Source organism: Nothobranchius furzeri, chromosome 6, assembly GCF_043380555.1.
Source record: "Nothobranchius furzeri strain GRZ-AD chromosome 6, NfurGRZ-RIMD1, whole genome shotgun sequence".
NCBI lineage: Eukaryota > Metazoa > Chordata > Actinopteri > Cyprinodontiformes > Nothobranchiidae > Nothobranchius > Nothobranchius furzeri.
Window position 1 is genome coordinate 57,012,932 of NC_091746.1, and position 21,895 is coordinate 57,034,826.

General features: G+C 39.7%; 1 protein-coding gene across 1 annotated transcript in view; it reads right to left on the bottom strand.

Moving 5' to 3' along the window:
- The window catches only part of gpsm1b (G protein signaling modulator 1b), a 48,855-nt gene extending 44,882 nt beyond the window's left edge, over positions 1-3,973 (bottom strand). The window contains exon 1 of the mRNA XM_015942806.3: positions 3,786-3,973. Coding sequence (XP_015798292.3) covers positions 3,786-3,850 — 65 coding nt within the window. The 5' untranslated portion in view covers positions 3,851-3,973. The remainder of the gene's footprint in view (positions 1-3,785) is intronic.
- Between the last annotated feature and the right edge of the window lie 17,922 nt (positions 3,974-21,895).

Below are 21,895 nucleotides of genomic sequence, written 5' to 3' on the forward strand. Positions count from 1 at the left end.
TGGGGAGCCCAGTTGGGGGGGGGGGGGGGCATTTTGCCTTGGCCCCCAAAATGTCTTGAAACGGCCCTGGGTGTGTGACTGAGTTTTGAAGGTGATCTGAATTGTATCAGATGTATAAATATGACATGTGCATAACTTATTGTTTTTTACTGGTAAAAACGTGTAGTGGAGATAAATCTACCTACATTTTACTTTTCAACACTTTGTTTTGTTTTCTTGTTTTTATTGAACTATTTTCCTGTCCTGTCTGTCTCTCATCTTCCTGCATCTCCTCTTAATTCTCCAGAAAATCTGTTGCCTGGATTCTTACCTTTTCACCTCATCAGTTACTTTTGAGCAGGTCAAAGGGATCTCCTGACCGAAAAGCGCAGAGCGCGTTTTCGATGCTGCGTGAGGTGACATCACCACAGCACAGGTGATGACCTCCGCAGTAGCGAGCTTCAGGCACAAATAAGACAGAAAATAGAGAACATGTGCGGACATGAACGATCGTGTGCTAATTATAGTTTTTTGGTTGCGCCACTTTGAGAATGGACCGTGCGCTGGAAGCAGCTGCCTGGATCGCTGCACAACAATGCGGAACCGGTTCGCAGCAGCGCAAGTCTGCCGGCTCTCCCTCGCGCTGGTCTGCCGGTACCGGCTCTCCCTCGCGCTGATCTGCGGCTCTCCCTCGCGCTGATCTGCCGACTCTCTCTCGCGCTGATCTAACTTGCTCTGGTCTGCGCGCAACGGCGGGCGGGAAGGGGGGGGGTGTTTGGAAGAGTTGTGCGACACAACGAATCGATGACGCAATTCGTTGCCAACGCTTTTAGTAATCGATTTTCATAGAATTTATCGATTCGTTGTTGCAGCCCTAGACTAAACAAATACACATCACCCCCTCACCCTCTGAAACAGATAAGCAAATGGAAACAAGATGGAAAAAATTAGGGCTGCACGATATTAGGAAAACCTGCGATATTCGATAACAGTGCTTAATATTGCGATATCGATATTACTCACGATTAATGAACAAATACTAAAGTATGCAGTGTTGATGTCATCTGGCGTGTGACGTCTGCTCTGGGTTCAAAGCAAACAAAAACTAATGCATGAATTCCATTACAACATAACATTTTTATTGCAAAAATATGCAGCTGCACCTGCTACTGTATTAGCAGCAAAACAACAAACTGCACGCATGCAGTTTCTCAGTGACTTTAAAACATCACCTCCACCATAAAACTTTTTCTGATGCTCCAAATACAGAAAAACATCCCTTACCAGGGTTTTTGAATAAATAAAAATATCTGACAATAAGTTTAAATGTTAAATAATAGTTAACATCACTTAAATGCAACAGCAAATTCTCTCATTGCTACTGAGCATTTTCTCCACTTATGTGGTTATAATATAAGGATGTTGCTGCAATTGGGAAGTGATCTGTGCTGGGCCAAACTAGGAGAAAATTAAGATTTTCTGAGGGAAAGAGAAAAACAATTGTCTACCTTTCAGAAGAGGAACTGGCAAAAAAAAACTATACATGGAAAATATGTGAAAACGTTGGTTTTTAACCCCAAATTGAACAAGTTTACCTAGATCTTAAAAAGCAGCTCAGATGATGAAACAGCAACTATGATTCTTATAGCAAGCTAACACATTGAACTAGCTCCTCTTAAGATAATCGGCTAGCAGAGCTTCTGACTGACAGTTTATGTGCAGCAGCAAATCAACTATCCTGATTAACAAGGTTATAAAAGCTCATAAATGAAAAATCATTTTGATGTGTGGGGGAACTTTTCCAGGCCCTCTTTAGCAGGGTGGGACTGGGAGGAGAGTGCTGTAGCCTTTTAGCTGGAAGCTAACCGGAGCCTGGGGCTAACATCACTACCCGGTGGAACACTAGTGACATGAAGTGGGTTGGTTCACTGGCACGTGTCGGAGTCAGCCCAGTAAAAATGATTAACGACACCGAGCGGACATGTTCAAGTTTAAAAGCAGCGCTGATTCCAGAAACATCAGCACAAAGTGTGTTCGTTGCTCTGAGCCAGCATGATGAACAAGGGAACGGTGGCGCTAATATTCAGGTGTTGCTTTCCATTGCTTGCGATATTCATCTGTTCTTTGCGATATGCATATTGTGCATGCTGATATCGCAGCCCTACTCAGCATGCACTGGAATGGCTGCCTGTGAAGCAGCGCATTGAATTTAAAACTCTGGTTTTAGTTTTCCAACCGTTTTCAGGTACAGCTCCTCCTTATCTATTGGTGCTTCTTAGGAGATATGCTCCATCTCGATCACTGCGCTCAGCTGATGGTGATGCTGAGATGGTGGTGATGATGGTCTTCTAGGTCCAAACATCTGTTGCTGTCCGTGACTTCAAATTGTTTTTCTTTTTGAGAATCTGGTAATTTGTCCTAAAGCTGAGGTGGTAGCAACCGGCTGTTTCTCCTTCTCTGATATTATTGAGCGGAGAACATCTCCTGTTCTACTATGTTAGAACATTAAGAGTCATAAAAAAATGCTTGAAGTCAATTTGTTTTTCAAATATGTCATTGTAGCTTTAAGTACATATAGGAATGTCCCGTTCTGATATCAATATCAAAATATCGATATCGGCCCCAAAACACTGTATCGAATTATATTGGACTGCATCAAAAATCTCCGATATATAATGAGTCCGTTAAGGTTCACATTTTTGCAACCAGTGATAAAAAAATGAAAAAAAAAACTTTTTTCATACTTACTTTTATTGGCTCTTGTGCTCCGATAGAGTTGATCAAGCCTTTCATACATTCCACACTATGAAATAGGTAAAAGTATGTATGATTTGTGCTGATATCGTATCGGATTGATATCGGTATCGGTCAATACTGAAGGCTGTAATATCGGTATTGTATCGGAAGTGACAAGGTTATATCGGGACATCCCTAAGTACATCTGTTGGCTTGTGTCTCAAAGAAAAGTCTACATAGTCCAAAGTTGATGCCAAAGCTGTTTTAAAGAAGTGCAGTACCTAAGCCGATGCCATCTTTGTGTTTTCTACATTGCAACTCTGTTGCTTAGCTGCCTAACAAAAACAGAGCATTGTGTCTGGCCTTAAGACTGTTCAGGCCAATGGTGGACCTGCTGAGGATGGAGCATGGCTAGATCGATCTTTTATGGTTGGTCTAGATTTCTAGGTTAGATTTGTGATGTCACCATGGATGTTTCCTAAAATTATTTGCTTTTATTTAATGAGAGGCGAACTCCACATATACCGTGACCAGTTTATTTTGGTATCACAAATTAAGAGTTATATCAGTATTTTGGATATCGGTAAAAATATAATAAAAAGCTGATATGAACATCCCTGAAATAATACATTATATGAATTTATGGTTTTACATTAAAAGCAAAAACCTTATTAAACGCCATCTGTGTGATCAGTCATGTGTTATTCTGCACACACATGGTCCTGCTAGCTAGGTGTCCAACCTGTGGACTGTCTCTTCTAGCCTCTTAAGTGAAGATATTTCAAGGCTCCTCTCAGTCTGTACATTCCAGCCACAGGCGCTCAGTGACGCGAGCCAGGAACCAGGCTTTGGACCCGGGCTCTGGCTGCAGTTGCGACTGGGTCCTGAGCTTTAAATCAGTGAAGGCTGGCTGGATGGACAAGTTCACCACTGACTAGCTCCTCCTAAAACCCTGAGCTGGCTGTCTCCTTTCCCGAGCTGTCAGCCGCTCCCATCCGTGTTATTTGTATCGTTTTCTCCGTTAAAGGACACGTCTGACCCACGGTCACAGTCGTATCAGTGTTTCCTACCTTGAGTGCAGCCTCTTGCTGGCCATATCCCGGTGGTCCCCCGCGTCAGCCGCCGACTGAGCCATGGGAGCGCTGCTAATCTGCCTGACTCCAAGAGCTCACTTCCTTCTGCCGCTACCAGAACTCCTTCACAATTACTTCCTCCAGAGGCAGCAACCTCTTCTCCTGTCTCGAGGCGTGACACTGCTCTGCCCCTCCCTCCCTGGCGGTTTCGTTCTTCATTGAGCACCGAGGAAGCTAGCTTTAGCACAAATAAGCCATACCGCTTAGCTCCGCCCCCTGGTTACGTAACACGAGTGAGCAAGAACGTTATTGTACGGGTGTCTGGAAATACTTTTTGCATTTTTATATAATATAATATAATATAATATAATATAATCCACAGTATAGACAAAAGTATAATGCATTAGAAAAATATGACTGCAATTAATTATTGTCATGTAACAAAATTAGAGATACTATGCACTTTTTTCTGATAAAATCATTTGCCCTTTATACACACACACTTGGTCTGGGTCCCAGGAATTCTTGTGCATTGAAACAAGACTTGTAAATATAGAAAAAGGTTAAAACTCTGAGAATCACAATAAATCAGCGCTTTGGGCTTCCTGACAGGGTTGCGGAAGGCGCTTTATAAATAAAGCTTTGATTGATTGATTGATTGATTGATAAAAAAAATTGCAATGACAACTGACCCGCACTTGTATAACGCCTTTCAGAGTCAGAGGATTCCAAAGCCTTTTAGTGTATCATTCATCCATGCACACACACATTCACAGGCTGGTGGTGATGAGCTACAATGCAGCCACAGCTGCCCTGGGGCACACTGACAAAAGCGAGACTGCCAAGCACAGGCACTTGTATTGGCATGTTAAAGAAATGAGATAGAGGAATTAAAAGGCAGGTAGTTATCGTATATTGCACTTAACAGGTGGCACTGGGCCAATTCAGACTACCAAGAAGTTTTCATTGCATTGCTGCCTTCGGGTTGACTGTGGTGGGGTAGCAGCTGCTACAAAAGAGGGCTGTGTGTGTATGACCCTGCTGTCAGCTCTCTTGCATCACTGACTGTAGCCTGACTCATTGTGTCTAGGAAGGATATGACCTCAATGTAAGCACTCTCTGTTACATATTTTTGCTATTTTCTGGTTCAGCATTCTGTGTAAAAAGTGTCCATACACAAAAGACTCATCACTATTATCCTCTCTGCAGTTTTAATACCTTTCTGGAAAGCCTTACTCTCTTCCTGGGTGCAGCTGCCGTACCGGACCGTGATGCCAGATGTGACGATGCTCTCTGCTAGTCCTATGTAGGCCTGGGAGAGGAGGCAGCTGCTCACTCCTGGGCTCTAAAGCACTACTGGGCTTTTATCACTGTTTCTTTCGTTGGCTTTTTAATAATAGATTTTTTAATTTCTGCTTTATAAACTCATTCTGTTCCACTGAACTTTAAACAAAAATCCTATAAGTATATTTAAGAGTAAGTATGAAGTAAATGACAAAAATCTCACATATTACTCAAGCTGCAACCTAATTAACCATTATCAGTGTGTAGAGAACCATTTATTGCAAAATATTGAGCTCTCATTTTTCTGTACTGGTCTTCTCCTCCATCTAGATTTTTCTGTATCACATTTGAAAGAGCATCTTAATCTCGGAACGTCTTGTGCATAACCTAACTATGAAGCATTTATAAATCAACTGATTCTTTATTTTGCCTTTTATTTGTGCTAATTGAATTTTTGTGCAAAAATACAAAGGTTAGACTCCACATCAATCATAGATCAGAGTATGCTCAAAAATGAAAATATATAATTATTACATTTATTTAGGATTAATACTAAAACACAATTTAACATTTAAAGAAAATATATCCAAACATTTTTAATTCTAATTTGCTTAATGTGCATATACAGTTTCTAAATTGTATCCTTCAGCATCGAAAGCGTGCATCAATTTATTTAGCTGCTGACTTCTGATGGCCTCATGCAGTACCAGTAATCTACCACCCGAGGGCAGCATTGTCCTGGTGAATTATCCACTGTAAGAAAAGCTTTGCTTGTTTTCAAACATGACACATAGCAAGGTATGAAAATAGCAACAAAGGGAGTGGAGTCAGTGCCATGAATTATCCTCATGATTAGATTCATTTCAGGATTAAAATGGTAAATGCCCTGTATTTGATATAGCGCCTTCTAGAGTCCTGGAACTCCCCAAGGCGCTTTAACACAACCAGTCATTCACCCATTCACACACACATTCACACACTGGTGGGGATGAGCTACGATGTAGCCACAGCTGCCCTGGGGCGCACTGACAGAGGCGAGGCTGCCGAGCACTGGCGCCACCGGTCCCTCCGACCACCACCAGCAGGCAACGTGGGTTAAGTGTCTTGCCCAAGGACACAACGACAGCGACAGACTGAGCGGGACTCGAACCTGCAACCTTCCGATTACGGGGCGAGCACTTAACTCCTGTGCCACCGTTGCCCCATTTATTTATCTATTTACAGATTAACATTATTCCATTGTCCTAACAACTGTAATAAATGGCCTGTTCGACATGTTATAAAGAGATTTGGCAATAAATGTGTTTATTTCTCTGTTTCATTGGAATAATGTTGCATATTACATATTTGTTAAGCAGTTTTTATGTTAAAGCTCATGCACAAAAGATGCTATCACATCCTTTTCAAAATTTTTCATGGATTTTCTGTCACGTTTTGATCCTAAATACAACATACAGAGCTCTTAAACATCAATTTAGGTATGTTGTTTGGGCTGAAGTTTTCTCACAGCACATCTTCCTGCTTCTATATTAATATTTAAAAAAAATATTACTGTAAAGTTTAATGAGATCCATACCTGACATTTATATAAATACATGTCATCATCAGTCACCTTTATTATTACATATGGGGAATTTTTCTTATAAGTTGAGTAAAAAAAACATATATATATATATATAAGTTTCATAAAAATTTGTTCTCTTTCCATTGGCTACAAATCCTTTAGATTAAAATTGACATTTTTATAAATACTAATCACAAAGAAAGCCACCATTAAAAAATAATAGCATTAAATTCTCAGTTTGATCTGTATGTCCTTTATTAATTTACACTGATCTCGTGATTACTTTTCTAATAAATTTTAATGTCATTTAATTTTGCTTGAGGGTCAGCATATTAAAAATGTTATTTTGAATTTGTGGTCCTTTAATCCAACAACTACAGAGAACCCACTAATCTCCAGGGAATGTTTATGATTTGTTTGTTATGAAATGCTGGCAGAGGAAACCACTTATTTTAATAAATTTCATGGCTATATTTAGAATCAAAAGCTCCTCAAGGCAGCTCAGTTTTCTCACACAACAAAAACATGTTTTCTTATTCTGTCTATTGTGTATTTGAGGATTTCATTTCCTTTTTAATCCCCAGCTGGATCTGTGCACACTGCGCCCAAGTAAACGCTTTTTACAAATAACAAAGCAACAAAAGGAAAGTAAGACTGACCTGATTTCAGAGTTAAAACTGCACAAGTATAATTTCATTCTTTGTTTTGTTTTTAAAAACAAAACCATCTGTTTTTTTTTAAACTACAGATAAGCTCTAAATATTGTTTTCTCAGGGTTGCAGGATCATCTGACTTTGTACCACAGGCACTCTTCCTCAGTGAGTCTGAAAAGAGAAAGTTTATCATTCATTGACAGATTTTTAACACAGTAATGTCTCAATTGTTTCTTTAGTGGTTTATGAAATCACGTATAACTTTGTAAACTTATGAGTAAATATTTGATGTTGATTCAGGCAAAGATTTTTGTTCCTTCAGTATTGTCTAGAGCCCAGAAAATGTCAAATTTGGAGCCAGACGAGAGATGACAAAATGTGTTCTTACATTCAGTAGGGGCTGATCTACAAGGGAGCAAGGAGAGACAACTACCCCCCTTATTCAAAGTTGGCATACCCTTGTATAACTGAAGCAGTATAATTCCCAGACTATGGAACGCTTTGACAGCACATATTAGAAAGGCCTCCTCACTGGAAACTTTTAAATCATCTTTAAAGACCCACCCTTTTTAGCTTGGCTTTCGACACCGCATAAAGTTTTTGATTTCTATTTGATTTTAGTGTTTTATTTTAGTGTGCTTTTAACTTTTTACTGTATTCTATTCTATTCTGTTTTATGATTTTATGTTTTTATGTTCAGCACTTTGGTCAGTGAGGGCTGTTTTTAAAGTGCTTTATAAATAAAGTTGGCTTGGCTTGGCAGTAAATCTACTGCAGGCTCTAGTATGAATTAAAGCATTGTGAGTTATTCCGGGGGGGGGGGGGGCTCTTGCGCTCCTGTTTCATGAAGTAGAAGTTAACCAAAGGAGTAGGAAAAAAACATGAACTGGGGTCCTACTCATTAAAATTCATGGTATGCTAACATTTTGCCTCTGAGTGCAATGCAACTCTTCAACTGCTTTGATTCACTCTTTTATTTATGTACTTTTTATTTTATTTTATTTTATTTTTGCAGTAGAAAATTAGACATTGATGTTTTATCTTTACAAATAACACAAGCCTGAAGGAGTTCTGCCTTGTTGGAGAGTTGCCAACGCAAATGATATGTTCCTACTAGTTGAGGTGCGTTCTGCTCTCTCCTGGAGGCTAAACCAACACAGCCCCCCCCCCCCCCCCCCCCCCCCCATTGCTAGCCAAGGTGGGTAAGTCAATGAATACCAATTTACAGTGTGATGTAGATCTTTGTGGCTTTTTCTGACCCGAGTGTTTATCCGTCTATTTTATTTCTGTGGCTAATGCATTCAGTAGGGGTAGAAAATCTTTTTTACATTCTGTATGCATGCATTTGATCTAATGTCTGACAATATTTTCAGAAGTACTGTGAGAATATTCTAAAATATACACAAAATAGGGGAAGTCAACACAACAATAAATGCGAACAAAAGTCATGGATCCACATTAACTTTCTCTCCTTTAAAATTGGTACATGTTTTTTATGAATATGTTGTTGATGTTAGTCTTATAGCTGCACACAGACAATTAGCATGTTATCATAGATTTCCAGAGGTGTGGACTTGAGTCACATGACTTGGACTCGAGTCATTATTTTATTGACTTCTGACTTGACTTGATACAATCTATAAAGACTTACAACTTGCCTCGGACTTGAATGCCAATCACTTGTGACTTGAATCGACTTGCATTTGTTGACTTGATGATGACTTGAGCATATTTGATATTTTAGCACAAAAGTGGCGCTACATGGACAAAACTCATGAATCGTTCTTTGTTCTGGGTTTGATCTTGTTCTGCTAAATGCAGCAGCACTTTGTTTATAATCAGTTTCAGTTGCTCTTTCTGCTTGTCTGAGCAAATAAATTAAGCTTTAAGAAGCTTTATTTCTGGAATTAATTTATTATCATTGTCATTAAATTGAAGTTAAATTGAAGTTGGAAAGATGATTTGATTATGACTTGAAAATTCAAAGTAAAGGACTTGGACTTGACTTGGATTTCTAGATCATTGACTTTGGACTCGACTTGGACTTGGTTGTCTTTGACTTGGTTGTCTTTGACTTGGACTTGACTTGAGACTTGACTGGAAAGACTTGTGACTTAATTGTGACTCGCAAAGCGGTGACTTGGTCACACTTCTGCAGATTTAGTTCTTTACTCCTTTTAGCATCACAAAGCAAGATCTCCATGGTAACAGAGACTTCTTTCATGAATTGCGTCCTTTCAGGTTAGAGTTCAGGTTCAAATGTCTGTAAATGGTAAAGAAGAAGAAGAAGAAGAAGAAGAAGAAGAAGAAGAAAAGATCTTTTCTATAGCACCTCTCAAGATAAAAATCACGAGGCGCTTCACAAAAACAAAAAATGTAAAAATATAAAAAAAAGATTTTAGAAAATGATTAAAATTTTATTTAAAATGAGTAAAAAAAATAGACAATTGTGATTAAAAATGTAAAGAAAGAGAGAGAGTGAATAGGAAAGAGGGAAATCAGTGGATCCTTACTGAAACTATATTAACACATCATCATAGTTTTACCAGACCCTGTAGCATATTAAATAAATGTCAAATGAATTTCGAATTCCACCTTCAGCTTTACATTCAGGATCATTACAGCACCGAGATGCTCATGAAGTCAAGTGTAGTTGTTGTTGTTCCAGACCGAGTAGCAGCATTTGTGCCAACAGACTCTGTTGCTCCATATTAGGTGGGAATGGAAAAGGATGCAGCAGATGAAGCTCAGATTCCTTCCCCAGCAGAGGATACATCAGATGAAGAGGTGATTCACCATCAGTACTACGTCATAACAAAGACTCCTTAAGATACTGTGAGTTAGTGGTAAACTTCTCAAAAAAGAGCAAGAACATACTGTAAGGCTGGTAGACCAAAACCTTCCATATTAATGAATATTTCAACATTGCTTGACACAAAAAAACAGAAAAGATTCTATTATTTTGTGAAAATACTTTTGTTGTTGTTGTGTTGTTAGCTCATCAGTAGATAAAAAGTTGAATTACAACACAGTTAAATCATTAGAAAATATTCACTGTAATAGATAATTAATAGTGTACACATAAGAGATGCTGGGCTCAGTAAGGGACCAGTGGAAGTTCAAATTTTACCCAGTTACAGTAATGTTTTTGTTTATGAGTTGCAGTACCACTCTGTACCACTAGAGACGAAAGTGGGTCAGCATGCTAGAAAGAGTTCCTACATGCAATGTTATGACTGATTTCTTTATTGTACTTTCTGCCTCTTGTTTTGCTTTTCTTGAGTATCTTCGAATTGTTTCCCTCTCGCGCTCCTTTTTATGTTCAACTTTTGTGTGTTGAGTACGTCCAGGCTCTCTTATGTATGTTTTATTGCAGAGTTTGCTCTGTTTCTTTTGTTCTGCTGATATATTGTATTTTGAGTGTACCAATCTTTTTCTGAGTAACATGTATGGTTTGGTTGGCGTGTTTAGGATGTGTTTTCTCATTGCTCTTATCTTTTCTGTTGTGCCCTTGATGTATGGAAGAGTTGTCATTGTTTGGGTTTATGTTTCTTTGGGTTTTTTAATGTTTTTGGTTCTTTGTTTTGTTTTGTCTTTACTTTTCATTGTTACTTGTTGTTTTCCTTTGTTTTTTGCCCGTGTCGGGTATTCACAGGTTTTTAAAGTATTTTGTATGAGTTTGTCCTTTTGTTCGGGATCCCGTTCTTCTGTTATTATGTTTGCTCGTTGGTATAATGTTCTGATAACTGACATTTTATGTACAGCAGGTTGTTCTGATGTCCATAATGAATATTGGTCTGTGTGTGTTGGTTTCTTGCTTGTCTTAATGTTCAGGGTCCCGTCGCTCTGTCTCGTCCATCGAAGTAAATGCTACTTTCTTTTTCTTCTTCGTATGTACATTTTTTGTTATTGGTGCCATTGATGTTGTCCAGGTGTTCGGTTAGTGCCGCTGCTTGTCATTTTGGATATTTGGAGACTGGATATTTTTAAAGTCATCTAAGTATTGTTTCCATAATTTCATTTAGCAGTGTGTGTGCGTGTGTGTGCGTCTGTGTGTGTGTGCGTGTGTGCGTCTGTATTTGTGTGCGTGTGTGTGCGTCTGTGTGTGTGTGTGTGTGGGGGGGGGGGTGTCTAGGTCCTTCATAAAAAAATCACAAAGGGCAGCTGATCATGGTTTTCCCATGGCAAAGCCTTCTAGTTGTTTGTAGATGGTTCCATCGTATGTGGAGTTTGCTATCAGTTCTATTAGTTGTGCTATGGCATCTGCTGTGAGGTTTGTTATTTTGTGTAAAATGTTATCCTGTCTGATTTTGTTAACTACTTTGTCAATGTTTTTTGGGGGTTTGTGTTTTGTGAACAGGGATGTAACGTCGTGTGAGATTAGTGAATTATCATCCTTCGTTATGATCCATTTTTGTTCTTTTGCTAATTCTGTTGGTCTGCGTTACCTAATAATGGACTGAACACTTTGCTGATTTCTTTTGCCATATTGTATGTTGGTGTGCCTATGCTGTCTACTACTGGCCTGAATGGAGTGTTCTGTTTGTGTATTTTGGGGTTCCATAGATTCTTGGAATTATTTTTGCTGTTGGAAGCCGTTGTTTGTACATTCGTTCTTTGATCTTTGTTTGTGCCTTTTTCCTGTAGTGATTTTGGTAATTTCTTCATGGTTTACTTTTTTATGTCTTTTGTTGGATCTTTTTTTTTTTTGTGAGTTGTGTTTGTTTCTTGTCCTCTAGCACTTGTTTCATATGTTGACTGTCCTTTTCTTTGTCCATTATCATTGTTGTTCTTCCTTTGTCTGCCAGTAGAATAATGTTGTGTTCATTTCTGGCTAGAGATATCATGGCTGTTCTTTCTTCTTTTGTAACTTAACTGTGTTGTAGCATACTGTTTTTTTAATATCCCAACTACATTATTTCTTGATTCAGATTTCTTTTCCCCTAATCTGCAATCTGTTGACATTCTATTTCTGTTACTACAATAAATTCATCACATGGTACTGTATGTTTTTTGGTGTTATTGCAAAGTATAAACCTTATTTTAGTATACTTTCTTCTGCTTCTGTTTAGTTGTGTGGTGAGTAGGGGTTGTATGAACTAGTCGACTAGTCGACCTCACTGCTCTGTAGTGACTTTTTATGCCTGTCATCGACTAGTCGCTGTCACGTGATAATGACAAGATGCAGTCCTCGGTAAAGACAGCAGGTGACGAGCTCCTGCACATCTGGATCGAGGCGGAGGCGACGCACTGTGCCAGAGCGTCGGTACTGACACCCGCCGTAAAACGGACATTTAACCAAATTGTGACCTTTTCCCTCTTGCAATTTAACCTTCCCCTCACCCCCATCCTAATCTTAACCAGCTTGCGCATGCAAAGCTCTGATTGTTGACGCGCTCCAGACATCTGCGTCCTGAGCACGGCCACAGTAACATTATCAAATCAGGTGTCACCCCTCAAAAACAAATGTAACGTGATCGTTCATGTCGGCACATTTGCTTTTATGTGTTCTGTCCTTTATTTTTGCCTGATGCATCCCGCTGCTGTGGAGCGGGGCGCATCACCTGTTTTGTCCTCCGGTGACGCACTGCGGCCGGCAAGCAGCGTTCACTCAGCTGTTTTTGCGGTCAGTGGATTTTTAGAACTGCAGTTCAAAGGTAACTCATAAGGTGAATATATATGAACCCATGTAGCAGTTTTTCTTTAGGACTGCGAGGAGATGCAGGAAGATAATAAACAGGCAGGACAGAAAAATAGTCAAATAAAAACAAATTCGTTTTTGTACCTGGTGGTTGCAACAAACAGACAACATTGAAGGTAATCAGAAGTGAGGAACATAAAATGAAATAATTATTTTAATGTTTAGAGCAGCAGGAACTCTGAGAGGCTGCAGGCGCATCAGTGAGTTTGCAACCGCTGCGCAGGGGGAGGGGAGAGAGGGCTGAAGCAGAAACTACCGTTGTTAAAAGAAATGAGTTTAACTTTGAAAATGTGGGCACAATTTTAATTGTCAAAAACTCCAGCAAACCAAACGACACCCCCCCCCCCCCGCTGCCGCTTCAGGTGTATGACGTCATCAACGACTAGTCGAAGTCGACTCGATTTTCATTACTTGACTGTCGACTTTAAAAAAAATTAAGTCATTTAACCCCTAGTGGTGAGACCATATAGTCGTGTTGCTGAAACTTGCCAGCAAGAAGTTAAAAACAAATCTTTATTACTCTGTTCAGAAAAGAGACAAATAGTGGAACTGAATATGCAAATTGCCATAGCTTGTTTTAATTTTCACATTTGGCACTCACGGGGCTCCATACAGGGGCAGAAATGAAGCAATTGGCAACTAAAATTATTAAATGTTGTATCATTTCAACTTAAAATGCTGTATTTTGCTAAATGCATGTACTTCCTGGAAGACTCTTAAACAGTTATGTGACAAAAATCTAACAAAAACAAAAAAAGTCCCTTAAATGATTCATTATTCCACAGTCTTTTTGATGTTAGAGCAAAAAATAATGCATAATGTGAAAAATGAGCGCTATGCTTTTTGTGCTATTCAACTAAATTGGGTAAGAGCATGTGGAAGGAGAAAACAATTTGCTTAATGGAAAAATCAAACTTAATATTTTCTGAAATCAGCCTAGGAGCTTGAAAAGACAGTGGGGGAGGGAGGAAAGGATATAGGAGAGAAATGGATAAGCCTTTCCAACAAGAGCTGATGTCTCTTATTCCTGTGTTCAAACCTTTGTTTAATGTCCTTTATCTTCTTACAATCCCAAAGACTATGCCTCCTTTCCCCCAATCTCTATAGTATTTAATTTAATAATGATACAGTTTGCCACATGCAGAGTTTTGTGTTTTACATGAAGCACAATTCTCACGAAATTATGCCATTTTACAGCAGTGTTTGTGTGGAGACAAATGCTGCAATTTGTTAAATGAGTTATCTCATGTGGTCTGTTTTAATTTAACCCAAGTTTTGTATCAGGTCTTTCACTAATCTGTCAGTTTAACAGGTGCACATTTTCATCAACCAAAAGGTAGCAGCCTAGCTCCCCATCCTCTCTGGACTGAAAGTTGTACAATTTTTACAAGATGAATAAACTCTATGACAAAAGTCCACTTTTGATTTAACTGTGACTTCTTAATTCAATAAACATGGACTGATCGTGATCATGACCACAATAAATCAAGTCCATTGTGGTTCTAACTTAAAGAGGTCCTTCAACGAGAAACCAGTTTTACTTATGATTTTTGAAAATGATCTGTCACTCTGTCATGTGTCATTCAATTCAATTCAATTCAAAAAAACTTTTATCATCCCCGAGGGGTGATTGTTTCAGTATAGAAGAATTGGTACTGTGGTCATTCGCAACAAGAGTCGCGCTACCATTAATTAGATGAAAAGGGATCGCATGAGGATAAATTGGGGGAGGGGAAAAAAGGCATACCAGAGTTACTCCCGGCAGGGCGTAGCTTTACTATGCAAAAAAAACAACAAAAAAAAACCGCCTCAAACATATAAGCACGAACATCAAAAATTCACAACATGAGACACCGAGAGGAAGGTGGGGTGGGTGGGATCCTGTTTCCCCAGCGAGAGCAGCCATATGGCGCTCAGCCACTGTAGCCACAGGTGGGAGGGAGATCTTGGGAGGAGGGCAGAGCACATTGACACCTGCAGGTTGATGACCTCGCCAGGCTGAAGTCCACCAATCCAAAGGCGGGGGGTAGGTCAGGTTTTCACAGCAACTGTCTGCATTCCTTCGTGGGGGTTTGTGGCGTCAGATTCGGATAACAAGACTTTGTTTGGGTCAGGCAGAGATAATTTTCCTTTCTACCTTGAAGTCTGTAACTGATCATTCAAGTCCTCCAGTGAAGCCAATTCAGGTTTTAAACATCTCCACATCGTCCAGTGACCTTCTCCGAGATGACATCCACTTTGCGCACTAATACCGGTATCACAGCTAGAACATTGTCCAGCTTACGATTCACCTCGAGTAACTTCCCAGTCTGTGAGGTCTCCACACGAACGGTGCTTTCCATGGGTGCGGGTCGCCCTCCAATCGCTCCCGTCTTCCCAAATTTCCAGAAAACCAGATATCCTCCCACTCCAATCAGAAGAAATCCAGTGATCATCATGCCAAATATCCACACGTCTTCGACTTCCTCAATGGACAACTGAGAGAAGCATACGATCTTCCACTCCCTCCAGGAATCGAGCATATATCCCGCTGCGTGTGTCCCTTGCGGGCAAGTGGGAGCCCCCTCCTCCGTTCTCATCATAGAAAAAATCTTGTCAATCGCGTTGAATGACCAATTAATTAAATCCATTGTTAAAAATAGGGTTTTTCAGAAGAAATGCAGAGAAGCGCTCTGTGGGCAGACAGGACAAAGAGCCTTGGGAAAAAAAGATAAGGGAGCAAAAGCAGAAGCGTCTGTACTCTGTGAGTGCCGGAACATGAAAATAGTCTCCTACACCTATCTCCTGCATTAGCTTCTTGTCACAATCTGCTCCTGCCTCTCTGACTGTGTCTCTCCTCTGCCCTTGATTAGTCCCTATTGGTTTCACCTGCCCCTTGTTTACCTGCCCATATGTTCCTGATTGTTTCTTTGAGTATTTATACCTCCCGTCTTGTTTGAGTCTTTGTCGGATCATTGTTTGTTGTCGGCGTTGTTTTGTTCTGTCGTTCCCGCTCTGCCATTAAAACCATTTTTATTTTATCCGTGCCTGCATTCCTGCCTCCTGATCTGCTCCACCACACATGGTCTATTTTAGAAAACTAGCACTATTATAAGACTACTGCCAAAACAGACATTCAAGTTACCCAAACCATGTGTAACGAACTATTTTCACGCTGTCATTGTTTGTTGTTAATGATAGGTACATTTTTACCTGGTCATTATGCTTTAGCTGTAAAAGTGACCTATCTGAATCCCCAAGCCTACAGGTTGCTGGGAAAAGCACGTGGAAGCACGGAGGTTTATTGATTTGTGTTCACAGCTTATACCCAGACCATCATGTCATTATCTCTCTTTAATCTTCTGCACACTGAAAGAAAGCTATGATCTAATCAGGAGAAACAGAGAATAAACCCAGTGGAGAGGAGCCGAACAGTTTTTCTCACCAAGCGTGAACAAAGCAGTCAGTGGCCTTTGAAGGACCTAGAAAGACAAAGAAGAGTTTGTATTTATTATAATGGACTCCAACAGAGAGACCAAAACAACCATAAACAGCATGATTTTGAGCTTAGCATGTGTGTGGCTGCATGTTAGCTTGTTGCATGTGTGTAAGTACAGTCACAGAGCTTAGGCATCATCTGTCCATGTGTCCTTCTATGCCAGCGCTTGTGTCACTCCGCTCATCTGGCTTTGTGATAATGCTGAGCCTGGTGAAGCCACTTGCTTCTCTGTTGTGGCTCCTTGTTCTTGGCCTACTTTGGGAGAGGTGAATTGAGGGCAGCTCGAGTCTACGGGTAAGGGGATTAGGTCTCCAAACATGCTCCTCTCCGGTTTGGGATTTTGCCCCGATGCCAGACACTTAAAGTCTGCCAGGGATTAAGATAAAGAGAGAAGTAAGAGCGGTGTGTGTTGTGGGGTTTTCAGAAGCAAAAAAAATAAAAATACAGGGACAGAGGGGGGCAGGTGGTGGGCTTAGCAAAAAATAAGATGCACAGTGGTAATATGATCCAATTCCGCATTTGTTGACCTATTTGCCTCGTGGCTTGTGCCATGATGCCGGTCAGCATGTTTTCAAGGGATGAGACACAATAGTGGGGAAGCTGTTCTTTTCTTTTTGTTTGCATTAGTGGATGATCTCTGCTTAAGTCACTGGTATAATTAGAGAATGGCTGAGAACCGCAGACAATATGAAACAGTTTCCTGTTTTGGTGGATGTGATGGATTGAATCATCTTATGAGGATCATCCAATGAATCGTCACAGGTCATCTAACATGAGGGTCGCATTCACAAAGTGGCCTTATTAGGACTTAAATGACCTTCATGTAAAATAAAGCGTCAACTGCATAAAAGGAAACTCACCAGCGTATCTTCTTGGAACTTTTTTCTAGCTTACACAAATCTTTAAATTACTTTGTGTTTTTCTTTGTCCCAAATGTTGTGGGGGGGTTGACTGACCCTCCCACCCTGCGTCTGGAGGCACCTCCTGGGTTATGGAGGAAGCTGCTGCTCCATCATGCTCCTCCAAGAAAGTGGGTCATGAGTCTGAGACTGTGGGATTACCGACCACCATGCAGGCGTGTGCCGGGCAGCCTCTTATCCGTGGTGTTTAGCTCACACCGCCCCCTCTCCCCCCACTGCCCCCTTCCCTCCCCCCGAAGAAAAAGAAAGACAACAACAAAAAAGAAAAGAAAAAACAAGTGTTTCATCCACGCAGGCAGCTTCATAATAAAGTTGTCAGGAGAATTTCATGATGTCTGATGCAACCCTTGCAACTATGAAGGCAGAAAAACAAACAATAATTCACATATCATTTATTAATTAATTAATTTTACCTGCACCTGTTCAATAATAACATCCAAAACTGACACAGAGATAGATGTTGGCTCTAAAACACCTGACCCCTGTGATGCTAATGGCATTCTGCTCATGTGCTCTGCTCTAAAGTGGACTTTTAATTAATCTGCAAATAAATTACAAGTTTAAAAATCCATTAATTTGTCAATGGGATAATTATAATCATCATCTAAGGTCACTGCTGTCTTGTATGACCACTAATCAGAACAAAGGTGTCAGAAGGTGAGGACTGATTTGAACTAAGAGTCAGAAAAAAGGTGTGTACCAATAATAGTTTTGTTGCAGAGACGAAAACTGCGTTGTTGTTCGAGTTTGTATGGGGGAGGCCGTGGTTGACTCATTAGAGGCTGATTGTGATGGATATAGATTTAAATTAAAGGGTTCCCGAGGTCAATTAGAGTTCAATTATGACCACTGACAACATGCTGTGATGCTAAAGATAACATGTTAGAATATTTGCAGAGCCGATCTTGTTCTTTCACTTTGTGTCATAAAGCCAAAGCACAAAATAATCATTTACAAACGCATTTCTGATTGTTTTTAAGATAATTTGTAGAATTAAATGTTTTCTTATGTGTAAAATATGGGTCATTTAATAAAGTGTTTGGGTGAAGATGTTTGAAATTTATGAGCTTGTTCTGTTCATTGTGCTACAATAGAATAGAATAGAATAGAATAGAATAGAATAGAATAGAATAGAATAGAAACTTTCTTTATTGTCTCTTACTGAGGAGGTTTTGGTGTTACAGCAGTGAGCAGTGCAGATAATAGAATGTAGCAAAGAAGAATACAAAATAAAGAACAAAGAGAAAACAACAAGAAAACTCAATGCAGAAAGTATTCAAAATACTCAAGGATTCAAATAGCTAAATATTACATTTATACACGTTTTAAGAAATGAAACAAAGAATAAAAATTAAATACTGCGTGGAAATAGATGGTAGATTATTTACAGGCAATGGGAGCATGAATGGAAAACTGCAGCAATCATGTGAAACAATTCAAACATTTTCAGATAATTATGAAAACATCCAAAGTAATTTCTTAGACAGATAAAATTAACAAGTTTCCTAGTTTAGTACATTTTATTAGGCTCTTACTTCTATTACTTAGTTGAAATGACTTGATGTCTAGAATTTTGACCACTTATGATTTTTCTCAAAATAATATCATAATTGTGAACAAAATTATTGTTTATTAAATCAAAAACTAGTTCATCGTAAACTCATAAACTAATTAAGTGTTTTTTTTTACTGTTATAACACTTAACAAGTGATATTTATTTATTTTTGGTTTATTATTAATGTGTCAGAATAATCCCAAGATTGACTAATAACGTAAATAATGAGAGGAAAAGTAAAAGCCATTTGGAGAGAGTACATAATCCTTAAAGGAATGCCTAACTGAGAGATTGACTTTGACTATTTAAGAGTTATGCTCCAAATATCTTCTGTATGAACATCTGACACCAGAAGTAGCATAAAAGCATCTTTTTTGGCCGATAAACATAATTGAAAGGCTTCAACAGTATATTAATTCTCACCAATAAACCCACAGCTCAGTTTTCATCCTCATAAAACCAGAAAATCCTCTCAGCAAGTCTACATCTGTAAGGCCACTCCTGCCTTACAGACACACTGCTTTGAACTCTGACCTCTGTCGTGGTATGATGGCCTCTTGGGTGGCTTATAACAGCTCTAAATAACTGGTGTTTCCCACCCGGAACAAAGATGAGCAAAACACAACGCGACCAACCAGGACCGCAGACGGTGCAGCGGCGCTCAGCAGCAGCATCCCTCACAGGGATGAATTGGTTGCTGCTTGGCCTTTATTGTATGCGGATGAAACCAGGGACACATGTTGGGTGGTAAAAGTGTCGAGGCCCAACTGAGGGTCCATTGTGCTGGTTTCCAGTGGTAGCAGTCTAGCTTTGTTCCCCGTGTTGTTCCTCATTAACATATCAATATTCAGAGAGGCTGATGGTGGGCAGAGGTGACAGCCTCTTTAGCCTGGAGTGGACCCTCATGCACAAATAATGAAACCACGTTCAGCTCCTGAGGGACGACTGTTGACTAAATACACAGCTGATGAAGGAGTACGACATCTCGTGTTCATCTGAATGCAGCATCTTTTTCAAGATGTCTTCGGTTGCTCTTGAAACACTTTTGACCCAATTCTCTGGCTCTATTGGCTGAATAACAAAAGCCAAAACAGTGTCACCCCTTTCCACCCCAAACCACACACATATGCACCCCCCTCCCTCATTCAACCCAACTGACCCCGACACTGGCAGGCCGGCGGACAGTTAGCCTCATCAAGTATTGTGCATGTGGGAGTGTGTGTGGGTGTGTGTCTCGCGGGGCAAAGCCAGCAGAGTATCAGTTAGTGCGAGGGCCAAACGGAGTAGCGGTTGGACAGTTTAGCCAGCTGCTAGGGGTTGCGAGCTGGAGCAGGCCTGGTCAGTGAAACCTTGCCAGATGGAGCCCTTTGCTGAACAATGAGAGTTGCTCACTATGGTCGAAAACTAGATGCCGGTTACTCCAGCGTCAAAGACGGTGGAACTTCAGTATACATGGTGGTTTGTGATACCTGGACATGTTGTACTTTTGGTTTACACACAACCCTGCGAGAGTGCAGCACCAAAATGAGCATCTTTGTGTAATTTTACCAAAGAAGTAAATTTGAATTCATTTTTTTTTTTAAATATTTTTTTTTATTTTGTTGTTGTAGATTCATCTAAACATTCCAAACACGTGCTGGCTCTTCTTCTATCATTCCAAAAAGCAACAGGCTGAGGTGTCTTGGGATGAAACCCTGCTTAAGAGTAACCAAGCCAGGGTAATGAGGCGTGTGATTGGTCCCCTCCCTCCTGGACAAGGCCACTCTTTGGAGGACATGATTGATCATGACAGAAGCACAATGGTGGCCTGGTGTCAGAAGGGTGGCACACGGACCCCCCCCCCCCCCCTTCCCCCCTGCAACAACACTCTGTCACACAACTTGGTCATAAGCAGCCGCACACACACAATTTGACTAAATGCATACAGTCCGCATTGATCATATAGACATTTCAGGATTAATTCAAAACTTTTACAATAAAAAAGGTAAAAAAAATGCATCTAAACTCATAATTATTTCTTTTTCATAATTTGCGAATGATAAATGAGGAAATTCTCAAAGGATTGTTCAAAGAATATTACATTTTTAAAGAGATGTAATTAAATGTTTGCTCTTTCAAAGTAAAGCATCTTAACGTTGTCCAGTGACGGCATTACAATGAAATAATCTCGCCTCTTTATCCGTAATAGATTTGGCGTGTTTTTGGTATTTCCCAGTTTTAATTCAAAATACTTTGCCTAAATCCACTTTTACAAGCGTGACTGGATGAATTCATTGTATTTAAATAAAATTGCAAAACAAGAAAAAATACGAATTTGTCTTCAAATTAAAAATGAAGCAGAAATATATATTTTTGTTCAAATAAATGAGTTCAACCTGTTTTGAAAGACTCATAATTTTGTCTTATAGCCAGTCACTTTTATTTTTAAATACATATTTTTTATTTTTAAAACAATTAAATTGATCCCTCTGACAAATGTCCCTATCAAAAAAAGAAGCTTTGTTTGAAACCTGCAGCTTGTTCCTTTGAAGGAACCAAGTGGCTCTTGTGAGGCTGCAGCTCATCATGGTCAAAAACCAAGTTCCCATAGGTGCAACAGGACGAGTCTTCGTGGAGGACCGTTACATTTGCACATGGCAGCTGCTTTTTCAAGTGGGACACAGGTGTGTTAACACTGTATCAATTTTCTGTAATGATGCTGAGATGATTTTGAAGGATTCGGGCATAATAGGAGCTATTTTTGTGTTTGTGTTCTCTCTTGTTTGTGCAAAGCACGCAAAGAAGCTACAATTCTGTTCTGGTGAATTTAAAATGTTTTTGTTTAACTTCCCCACAAAATCACCTCAAAATTTGGTCATAAAATAGATGAAGAAGACTTTTTTTTCATTTGAAGGAAGATGTTTTGTATTTGAATTTAATCATCATTCCACTGAGAAAAACAAGATTAAAATT